Below are 12,307 nucleotides of genomic sequence, written 5' to 3'. Positions count from 1 at the left end.
TGTGTCTTGCTTCTATGTACGAGAGGTGGTGCGGCAATTTGCATATCTGTGCCCAGGGGCCCACTGCCTCACAATCTGTCCATGGCCAAAGGAAATAAAACATGAGCTTGCAGATTTTTTTCTTCCAGGGATTTAAAACTCATCTCATGACGTTCGTCAGAGGATGGGTCTTTGCTCTGTTGTCATGACAATGCATTGAAAAGTGATGATGTTACTTTACTAATTACTCATCAGCAAATTATGAATTAAATCATGAAAGTGTGTGTTTTTGTGGTGAGTGTTTTTCACTCTGTGTGTGTCTACATTAAAGTGACTAATCTCCATAATCATATCTCTACTGCACTCTTAAGAGGCTGCATCATCTCATCCATCAATTCTTAATACTCATCTACTTTCACCTTTGTCCACCCCTCCCTCCATCACTGGAGCAGGAGGAGTAATAGGATACCTCGATCAATCCTCCTCACCACAATCACCAAGACAACCACCACCAACATCTACCACAGTAAAACCCTTAGAACGTTCCACCATCACTGTTTCTTCTCCTCTGATCATAACTCAAACTAAACTACCTGCACTGAAATCAGTCAACCTGGGCTGGGGAGCAAAAACGGCAGACTGTCAGCATGGAGAGTCTCGTAAACAAAGTTTGAGAGGACATTTCACTGAGGTCAGGCAGACATGCATAAATCTCAGCTTGTTTTTTACGCTGTTGAAGGGACATTAAGTAAGATTTGTACTGCCCCATGGCACAAAGTGACTGCAATATATCTTGATAAGGTTTTTTGATCACTACTTCACAGGTTTCGTGCCCATGTGATGGGATTCTGGCTTTCAAATCTGGCATCTGGACCTTCACCTTGTTTGACTTGGGGGTTCTGAGGTGCCTCGAAGGTACTTTGATGAGTACCTGAGCAAAGACAGAAAATCACTGATCTATTTCGTTACTTTATCCATTTAGAATTATCCAGTTGTTTCGGGGATTCAAGCCAAGGACAATCACAAGATTTTATTTGCAGAACATTAATGGTTTAGTAGGTAACTTAAAAAATAGCCTTGTGTTGCTCCTCTGAGGCCAAACACTGCAAGTCTTCGACATTAACATTCAACAACATTTGATTAGAAAACACAGCCACCAGAGCAAGTTATGGGAATGCAGCCAAGTAGTCGAAACTAAAAACAAACCTTTAATTCACCACAGCTGATACTGAACTAAATTTTTCTGTTTAGCAGGTCAGTCCACCACTTTGTCCCAGACTATCTCGACAGCTAGATTACCGTGAAATTGCATGCAAACATTCATGTTGCCCAGCAGATGAATCCTAAAGCCCAGTTCAGACCAATGACTGGCAAAAGTGTTTTAGAACATTGCAGAGAGAAGTTGCAGCGGTGTCAGCTGGCTTTCTAAACTCGACTCAAGCTGCCTGATGGTGTCACCTTAAACTCTGCTGGTCATACCACCAGCGACTGATTTTTAGATCGTAACATTGCCTGTTTCTATAGCCAGTCGGCTTGTAATGAAGTAAGATGGTCAAGTCCAAATTACCGGGAGGTAAGGCTGGAAATCAGAACAGAAGCACAGAGAGTTGTTGCATAGAGATGATGCACAGCTTCATCAAGTTGCATTGGCGTGAACCGGCATGTTTTTAGAATGCTACAGAACGGCACATTGCAAGTAGAGTAGTGTTTCAGCTCCTCTCATCGTGAATCTTTGGTCTGAACTGGGTTTAAGGATGACTTTGGTGATTCTCCGACTTTTCCTCTTGCGCCACCACCAAGTCAAAACTTGTACTTATCCTGTGAAATAACATCTGCATCATGGAATGCAACAAAATTTTGCTCAGACATTCATGGTTCCCAGAAGATGAACCCTCATTACTTTTGTGACTTTGCTTCTATAGTGCCACTATTAGGGCAAAATTATAGTCCAATACTCACTAATACAATACTAATACTTTATGACAAAATATCTGCAAAAAAAGTACCATCCCATCAGACTCAGCTATGCTTTTTGTTTTGTCTGTGTGGGCATTATCAATCCACTGCACGTGGGCGGGTTCAGCCACAGGTGCTTTCCCTGCATGCATTTGTGTCCAACACTAGCAGCAATGACTAGCAGCCAAAGGCTTCCTGGAGACTTGTTTTACTGAGAGAAACTGGATGTGATCACTTTAAGTGGTTTCCACCGTGCTCGCTAAACATCATCACAACATCATGTCAGCATTGGAAACAGGGCTGGGCAAAATATTGATATTATATTGATACTGTGATATGAGACTAGATAATGTCTTATGTTTTGGATATTGTTATATCATATGAGTTGTTTTTTCATGGTTTTAATTTAGCAATATGTAAGATTGACACACAAAGCCGACGACTGGCTGTCGGTGAGCGTCTGTCGCCCTAGTTTTTGTGGTGTGTCCCTCACCGTTGGCACTACGGCGTCCACATTGGCGGCTTTTCAGTCGATTGAGCATGTTGAATGTGCGGCGGAGCTTGCCGGTGACAGAGATCACTCTGACTGGCTGTTCAGGTTTTATTTCCTCACCCCTGTAGCGAGTGAATCTGCCTGTAGTAAAACCGGGGCTAACCGGTGCTTCCTCCTCAGGCTCCACTTCACTCAGCTGCCTGACAGACCCGCTGCGTCTTCCCACTTTAACCTGAATAAGAAACCGGGGCTAGCTGTGAGGCTAGCGGAGCGTTAGCCACAGCATGACCGGAGGGAAGCACAACCAGTTAGCCTCCACTAGCTTTCTCCGTTTGGATCCAACCGGAGCACCGAGCCCCGGTTTGTTTTTCAGGTTAAAGTGGGAAGAAGCAGCGGGTTTGTCGGGCAGCTGAGTGAAGTGGAGCCTGCGGAGGAAACACTGGGACCGTCTGGATGTAATAGTCCGTGGAGAGGCTGCGGTGCTCGGCTGCACAGATAGGAAACCCCTCGGCTGACAGGATGTACCACTCTCTCACTCCGCTCTCTCTCACGCAGGCGCAGAACGTACGTGCTACTTGGCCGTCGGATGTTGTCTTTGTAGTGTGTTCAAATGCAACTGACACAGGGCGAAGTGTCAGCGTGACTGTTCTATTATTTTCCTTTACCCCTTTAGTCATTCTATCTACATTACTGATGAATATTTATCAAAATCATTTCGGTAAAAATAAAAATGTAATATTTTATTTTTCATATCGCCCAGTCCTAATTGGAAACAAAAGACTGTTATGACATTTAGCTCAGAGTAATACTGTGTCTCAAATAACTGCTAGCATGGTTGTGTACTCGTGTTTACCTTTCCTCTGATGATCATATTTAGCCATTAAAAACAAGTGTATCTCCACCAATATGATTGAAGGCACCCAGGGGTCCTAGATCATCTTGGGGACCGAAAAAAAAACACTTTAGAGAACAGTTTCTGTCCTCGCACTTCTGTTTCCGGCTCTGAGCAGATTAGCTGTGCAGTAACAGAAGCTACCACGCTGGTTAGAAATGACTTTTCACCCTGAGAAATGGACAGTCTTGTGATGTGTGTGTGTGTGTGTGTGTGTGTGTGTGTGTGTGTGTGTGTGTGTGTGTGTGTGTGTGTGCGTGTGTGTGTATGTTTGTGAGTGTGTGTGGGTGCGAGTAAGGGTAAGATGAGGTTCGTTCTGTTCTGCAATCTGCCTCTCCACTTCCTGTTCTATGACCAGCTTCCGTTTTAGTATTGTTAACAGCGTTGCTACACGCCGGCTGCTTCCCCTCAGTCCAGACAACCTGCCTGCACAGCTTCCTGTGTGTGTGTGCGTGTGTATGTGTGTGTGTGTGTGTTCCTGTTTTACTACATCTATGCTTATATCTTTGTGGGTTAATGTGTATAGTTGGTCAGTTTGTGTGTGTGTGTGTGTGTGTGTGTGTGTGTGTGTGTGTATTCTCAAATGCATCAGATCATTACCCAAAGCAAACATGGAACAATCTTGTGTTTTGCCTTCGCATTTAGAAAGAGGAATACACTATCAGTATCTTCCTCTTTCACTCTCAAAATCATTTCTCTTAAATCAGCAGTTTCTTTGAAAACAAGAAGCTCAAAGCTAAACGCTCCCTCCGAAGACCACTGTTCATCTGTTTCACTTGTTTTAATAAAAGGAAATGAGCTCTTGTTCCATGAACCACAACATGGAATCAATAATATAACTGAATCTATCCTGTGCTGTACTGTACTGTCAACCCTGTGAATCAATCATCGTTTCCACCAACTCAGAATCCTTCACATGCATTTTTTCTGAAGATTAACTCTGATTTTACCAGCCAGGTTGGACGAACCAAGCCTCTATAGATCAGAGATGCTGTTTGGACGAGCCACTCATCAGTCACAGATACAACTGTAGTTGGCAAAGCCTCGCTGGGAGCTTGAGTAAAATGCCAGCCAGCCTACAGTGCGTGATTTTGTATTTCATGAGAATAAAGCACCTCTGACTTCAACAATAAGTATACTGAAAGAGTAGACGGGGAGAAAAAAATGGGCCACTGCTGCCTGAAATTCAGCACTCAATATCAGAACTCCTGTGTGATGAAAATCGTTGGATGCCCTGTAATAAAACCTTTGAACTGGACTGATGGCAAAATAACAGCTATTCTACAGACAAGGCGTTCAACAAGTTTGCGAGGTTATGTGTTTCTGAGTCTCAAAAGCTCACTCATGACACCTGAACACCCAATCTTGCCTTCACTGGAGTCTTTAAAGGTCCAGTGTGTAGAATTTAGGGAGTATAATGGCAGAAATTGATCATCATGTAATAAGGATGTTTTGTTTAGTGGATAATTAGGCTTTCTGAAAGAACTGTTTCTGTTACCTTAGAATGAGCCGATCATACCTACATAGGGAGCAGGTTCTCATCTACAGAGTCAGCCATGTTGCACCGCCATGTTTCTACAGTAACCTAGTATGGACAAGCCGAACATTGGCTCTAGATAGGGTCATTCGTGTTTTCATGATGGCTACTGTAGTTAGAAGCCCCTCAATGCTGAGCAGCATCAGAAAAACACTGATTTGCGAGAGAACTCGTCACATATTTACGTTTGGTCATGGACCTTCCACGTTCAGATACGATGTGCAAGGTACCCTGGGTGTGTTGGTTGTTGACGTTCTGGGACGCCGTGTCAAGTTCTGCCTGTTACATGCATTGTCTTCTTTCAAAATACACTTCCGTTTTCACAGGAAATTCACTGTTTACATACAGTCTCTTTCAAAATAAATGCACTATGTCAGTAAAACAACCCTAATCGACTTTTTTTTCCCTCCAACAACTAACGCACATGGTTGGGTTCAGGGAAAAAGAACAGGGTTTGGCTTTATAATTTTACGGGACACAAACACTGCTCTTCCAGGTGAAAGTCGGTGTTTGTTGGACCCATCCACCACACCTCCTGCCCGCCCTACTTGGACTTTCACCACCTTAACCTTCATTCTTGTCCCGCCGCATTTCCCCCCTGACGCCGCCAAGCACCGTTAAACTGTAACAGCGACCGGCTGCATATCGTGCCGATGTAAAAGGGCAACTTTAGAGTGAGACTGGGTTGGAAAAAAGGTGAGCACTCATTAGCAGATGCTAGGCTAACTGTCATATCCGACACACCAAACAGCATCAGAGAAACTATGATTCGTAACGTTAAACTACTTTATTCTATGTTTTTACTCGTTTTAATCACCTGTTGTGTTTCTTTTGGAGAGGAAGAGACCTCTGTGGATAATTCGGCTCCTGGTAAAAACCTCCTAAACAATGAACACCGAAGAAATTCTAATAGGAAGAAGTTTCAGCTTGTTGCAATCTGCAATCCTCACCGCTAGACGACACCAAATCTCCTTAAATCTTACACACTGTTTCTTTAAACCAAACCAAACCCTTACATTGTGATGACTGTTATGTTTTGGGTCTGAAAAATTCGTCTATGTCCCTGCAATACCTAAATGTTACAGATGGAAGTAAGAAAGCTGGTTAAAGTTGAGCTTTATCAGACTGACACCAAGGTTTCAACAGGCTGCAGGGAGCAAATAGAGCCTGTTTCTGATGATTCTCTCTACATGTTTTCATCTGTGTGTCAGTCTAACAGGATAGTTGCCAGTAAAATTGACCAACCACATTACTCTGCAACTAAACAGTCATCAGATCTGCAGCTTTGACGCAGGAAGGAAATGAATGTTTTCATTTCATCATCAAGCCTACACCACATGTCTTCTTATAGGCCTACATATGTGTGTGTGTAGCTTATATATATACACACACACATGAGACCCATACATCTAATAAATGTACGACTCTAAAGGGGTTCAGGAGTTTCATCATAAATCTCTGGTGAAGTGTTCAGCTGACACTTGGTCTCTTTTCTTAAACATATAAACATAATTCAATATAAACAGAGAGAGTTTGCTTTGACTAAGACATGTGACTTAGGTGCGGGTGTCTTTAGGTGACAGCAGCAGCTGTTGTGATATGTAAGCCTTTTAAAAGCAGCCCATAACAGATCAGACCCGACACACACTCACATGCGTCTTGGTTCTGGAGATCCACGTCTCCAAAAGGAGCGTAAGACGCGTCTTGTGGAACCTCCCGGTGGTCTTCACAGCGACGAAGATGTCCTCCAGCTTCAGTTTCGGCTGCGTGACATGTGCACCTGTACCATCATCAGAGGCCGGGCGTCCTCTGTCCCCGCTGCTGCTGCTGCTGCTGTTGCCCGCCGGGTTCTGTGCGTCCTTGGCCGGGGATGGAGCTTGCTGGATGGAGCGGTGAAGCGCACCGGGAGACGGATAGTGAGCCGCACTGAGTTTGGGCAGGCTGCTGGTGCGTAATTGAAAATCCACGTAGAGAATGATGAAGAAGGTGAAAATCAAGACAGGCAACTTCCGGCGTATCCATCTCTTCTGCATCGTAGAAAAAAAGTTAGCCTATTTAAATTCCATAAAACCTGAAAACCATTTTCTTGGTACTCTCATTTCAAATCCTCATGTTCGTTTCTTTTTGGTCTAATTTCGTGACGGTTCCTCCATCACCTCCTGCGTCTTCCTTCTTTATAACAGAACAACCGTTGTTCCTCATTAATTAACTAACACTTTTCATGACTGAAGACTGACTATCAGAATAATTTAATAATCCTTATCACTTTTTATCACCTGTTTAAAGACCTTACAGCTGCATGACAAGGCTGATCTCCTCTCATTTTCTGTGTATAAGCCGCTGCCACTCGGATATATCTGACTTTGTCACAGCTCTGCCCACCCATTGTCACCACTGTCAGGTCACACGGTATGAAGTGATAGTACTTCCTGCAATGATTTCAAAATAAACTACGACAGTGAGAATCATAGTATACTTCCGGTTATAAGCTTTTATTTTACAGTACTAAATGTATTCAATTCAATTCGATTCAGTTCAATAGAGCTTCTTCAAATTACAGTAACCACACTTTTAACAATTCAAAACCAGTACCAACCAGACAACCAGTGGGTCCCCCGGGTCAGGGTCACTCACTGGGCCTAGTTTTAGAATAATAAGGTTGTTAAAATACACAACTGTACAAGATAGAAGTGTTTTCAGTGAGCAGAAGCAAAAAACAGTGACTAATAGAGTAACTATAGGAGTACAGGAGTTACTAAAAATTAACTAAAATGGTTGAAAAAACAGACTGCTCCTGATAATCAATGTTATGATGAAAACAATATGACAATGAGAAGCATTATTGCACATGAGATATTTTAAAGTAGTTCAATCAGGAGAGACAGAAGAATGAAGTCAAGATCATATTTAATACAGAATATAAGTGTACAGATTAACAGCCAATTTGTGCTGATTAAGACTTAACAGAAGTCTTTGGTGCTTCGACACCAGAGGGAGATATTTTGCGATCGAGGGACATCTGAGCCCACAGAGTCCAGACACTGATGGTGGTGGTGGCTGCTGACTCTGAGGCTGCTGACTGCTGAGGCGGATGAGGCTGATGAATCCGCAAAGGTGGTGATGGGGAGGTGGAGGGTCCAGCAAGAAAGAACCACAGCAGAAAAAGAACCATATTTAAAATGAGGAGCAGTAAGATGATAGCCTGACAGAGAAGGTGTGTCGCTGTGCTAATGGTTGATTGTGAATCAGCTGATGACTCAATTGACCTACCCAGATAATGACACCTAGAGACAGTGAGTGAGCTTACGTGCAAGGAGTGAGTGGCAGGGTGAGAAAGAAACTAAGCACCTGAGCAAGAAAAGTATCGTCTTCCTGACTGAACTTTCGCTAGAGCTTCATTAATGTGCATCATATTAAGTAATAGTGCATCTAATGTAGGTGAATATTGCTGTCAGTGTCCTTTGTTTCAGCTGTCCTCCCTACAGAAAGGGGAGGAGTTATACAGTTTGATGGCCACAAGTAGGAAAGATCTCCTGTGGCAGGTCGTATGGTATCAAATGCACTGGAAAAGTAAGAAAACATGAGTTTCACAGTGCTGCCTGCCTCCTCAAGGTGAGTCTAAGAGAGTTTATAATGTCCACATGGACATTGAAATAAATAATTTATTTGAGGAAGCAATTTGGAGCCTGAGCAGTTGCACAGACTCCAAACATTTCAACTTGCTAAGCAATGCCTAGACCAGTGATACTCAGTGGACCAGATTTGGCATGGTCCACTGAAAATAAATTGATTCCTGATCCCAAACTGACAATGGGATTTTTGTACTGAGTGTAGATAAGGTGCCAGACTACATCTAGACTACTACTAGAATAAGCAGTAATCTCTGCGTCTGAAAAATGAAGCCAACACAGAAGTAACAAAAACTGCAGTTCCTCTAATGGCCACTTGAGGCTGGCTCCAAATGTGAGTCAATGCCCATACACCCCATGTTAAAATGACCAGCTTTACAGTAGAAATAGTCATGTTTACAGCTTGGTACAAAAAAACAATCTGGTCTCAATCCTAAATCAATGAAATCCGGTGCTTGGGCAGTGACTAGCTGACGAAAAAGCCATCCTTTAACGGTCGCCATTATAGTTTAACAGCACTTGGCGGCTTCAGCGGGAACCGCAGGGGGACAAGAACGAAAGTTAAGGCAGCAAAAGTCTGAGTAGGGCGGGTGGGAGTCCCGTAAGATTTTAAAGCCAACCCCTGTTCTTTTTCCTAAACCTAACCACGTGATTTTGTTGCCTAAACCCAACCATGTGCGTTAGTTGCTGTATGTCCAAGTATGGTAACATCTGGCTCTGAAAAATCCAAGATGACACGGCCAAGTGTCAAACTCAAGGCTTCAAAACGGGAGTTCACAACCAGTGTGTGACGTCACAGTGGCTACGTTCATTATTTTTATATAGTGTATGATTTAAAAAGCACAAAAAACGAGGTTGTTAATCAAAAAAAGTGCCAGGGGTGGATCCTCAGGACCCTTGGACAGAGGTCTGGGCTAAATATGTATATATTAATTATTAACAGTTGTTTATTAACCGCCCTCTGGCCTCCTGTCATTTTGCAACAGTGGCCCCCGGGCAAAGCAAGTTAAGTATTCCTGGCCAAGGTCTACTCACAATGACTACACAAGTTGCATGCTTCCAAGAGTTGTGTTTAACCAAAAAGTGTTGCCTTTTGTGTTACGTTTGAATATTTTCTAACAATCCTGAAGAGATAAAACTCTGAAGTCAGGGGGGGAAAACAACTTCTGAGGAGAAATAATATTTTCCTTGTTATCATCTTGTAAACTGTTTCCCGTGCAGCCCCGATCCCCAGGTTGGGAACCACTGATATATATGAAAAGCTGACAAAAATTCACAAAATGAGAATCAATCACAAACCATACACCAGACGAGTTATCACAGCCCACTGAGCCTGGTGTCATCTATTCACTCAGCCAGAAACAGCAAACCACAGCAAAACACTCCGCCTTCTTCCTTCCTCTTCAGCACTCGAGTCACTGATACAGAGCTTTCTGAGAGGTTCAGTCACAAAAACACAACGAAACTGCTTTATATAAAATTTAAAATCAGCACTTGGTGAATAGAGCGTGTTATTCCAAAACACAAGTACATGTTCTTTATTTTGGGGATCATTAAAGTTTCACCCTCCTGACATTATACTTATATTACACTGAAAATAAACTAAAAATGGAACTATTACAGAGCAAAAGCAAAACATCATGTTAGCAAACGGTAGGCGTCATTTGTTTTTCTAACAGTGGCCACCTCATTTTGAAACTGTTAGTTGTCAGGATGCAAATGCACCACAACAGGCTGAGTCATGTGGATGATGCACTCAAGGCGAAGGTTTCTTCAGTTTCAGGTCTTACATTGATGTAGAGTCATGAGAATATTCTGAGAGCTGAAAGAAATAATTTATCACCTTTGTTTGATTTTTTTCTTATTCCTCAGAAGCCAAAATGCTGAGTTTACATTGATGAAAATAAACAAATTATGGGTAACTTAAAGCTGGAGTGTGGAACTTTTGTCTCCCCCCTCTGGCAGTAAGAGTAATAACATAAAATTAGGCTGAATTACACTGAATTAGGCTGACCAACAAAAAGTCCCAGGGGTCACTGAAAATGGCAAATGGACCCTCATTTGTTTAGCACCTGTCTTGTCATCCAACCACACAAAGCACTTTTTACACTACGAGTCGCATTCACCCAGTCACACACACATTCACACACTGGTGGCCGTGGCTACCATTAAGGTGCCACCTGCTATTCAGTTTTTAACACACTCACACACCGATGGAAGCATCATCAGGCGCAATTTGGGGTTCGGTATCTTGCTCAAAGAGAAGACTGGAGGAGCCGGGGATCGAACCACTGATCTTGGTGGACGACCTGCTTTACCTCCGAGCCACAGCCGCAACTTATCTGTCAAGGAGCATGAATACTTTCATCACATTTCATGTCAGTGTTACAGTTAGATATCTTAGATATCTTGTGTTCAGGCGGCACAGTGTTGTGGTGGTTAGCACTGTCGCCTCACAGCAAGAGGGTTCCTGGTTCGATCCCAGGTGTGGGAGTCCTTCTGTGCAGAGTTTGCATGTTCTCCCCTTGTCAGCGTGGGTTTTCTCCAGGTAATCCGGCTTCCTCCCACAGTCCAAAGACATGCAAGATTGGGGATAGGTTAACTGGTGACAGTGAATGTGAGTGTGAATGGTTGTCTGCGATAGTCTGGTGACCTGTCCAGGGTGAACCCTGCTTGCCCAGTGTCAGCTAGGATAGGCTCCAGCCCCCCTGCGACCCTCAAGAGGATAAGCGGTTAGAAAATGGATGGATGGATGGATGGATGGATGGATGGATCTTGTGTTCACTCTTTGACTTGAGGATGATGCTGAAGGACAGCTCATGGAGTCTCCAAAATGAATAAGGTTTGTATCCTGTAGATTTAAAATCTGCTGATTAGATGTCAATATTCTTAAGAATGACAATGCCAGTCGGTCGGCCAGTCCACCACTTTTGTCCAAACTAAAATGTTTTAACAGCTAGTTGATGGAATTTTGCAACACATTCTCACTCCGACCTCGTCACATATCGACGTTCGGTCATGGACTTTCCACATCCAGATATGACGTGCAAGGTACTCTGGGTGCAATACTTGCTGATGTTCTATAATGCTGTGTCAAGTTCTGTTAGGCTACTTCTGTTTTCACAGGAAATTTACTGTTCATGTTATGTTGGTACAACACTGCAAATTGATGGGGGGGTTTTTCCCTTCAACCTTAAACGCTCGTGGTAACGTTAAGGGGAAAAGAACAGGATTTGGCTTTACAGTCTCACAAGAAGTGAACATCAACCTCATGGGTGAAAGTGGGTGGTTGATGGATCCCACCCACCACACCTCCCACCTGCCGCACTCAGACTTTTGCTGCCTTAAGTTTCGTTGTTGGACGCCATTACAAAATAACAGCAACCAGCCGCATATCACATTGAAAGCTGACTGTGGTGGTGTGTTGGTTGGACATGTCAACCGCGTTAGCTGCCTTGGAGTTACTGATGATGGCATGGCAGTTGCAACGGGATCCTCAGACAGTTTTCTGAAGGTCTGGAATTGAAGGTTGAAGATGCTCTTCAATCAACATGGGTCACCCGTGTTTGGGGCCGAAAACGCCACTGGAAACACAGCAATGACCCGCAAAATCACAACAGGCTTTGTTGTTCGTTGGTCTTGAACTGGGTCTGCAGTGGTCTGCTTGGCAAGCAACTCCCAAAGGCGAGACACCTACCAAGATCTACTCCACTTCCTGACGACAAAGTCAGCCCCGTGCTACACTATTTTGGAAGCGCTGATAATAGAAGTGAAATGTACAAATGTAACATATTTGTGGTCTGCAGTAACATACAATTGCA

At 43.4% G+C, this 12,307-nt stretch overlaps 1 protein-coding gene across 1 annotated transcript in view; it reads right to left on the bottom strand.

The window, feature by feature from the left end:
• mfng (MFNG O-fucosylpeptide 3-beta-N-acetylglucosaminyltransferase) overlaps positions 1–7,239 on the bottom strand; it is a 40,690-nt gene extending 33,451 nt beyond the window's left edge. Inside the window, exon 1 of the mRNA XM_049571807.1 lies at positions 6,510–7,239. Coding sequence (XP_049427764.1) covers positions 6,510–6,890 — 381 coding nt within the window. The 5' untranslated portion in view covers positions 6,891–7,239. The remainder of the gene's footprint in view (positions 1–6,509) is intronic.
• Positions 7,240–12,307: the final 5,068 nt, after the last annotated feature.

This window comes from Epinephelus fuscoguttatus, linkage group LG3 (genome assembly GCF_011397635.1).
Source record: "Epinephelus fuscoguttatus linkage group LG3, E.fuscoguttatus.final_Chr_v1".
Lineage (NCBI taxonomy): Eukaryota > Metazoa > Chordata > Actinopteri > Perciformes > Serranidae > Epinephelus > Epinephelus fuscoguttatus.
Note: the sequence above shows the minus strand (reverse complement) of the source record. Positions and strands in the feature narration are given on the sequence as shown.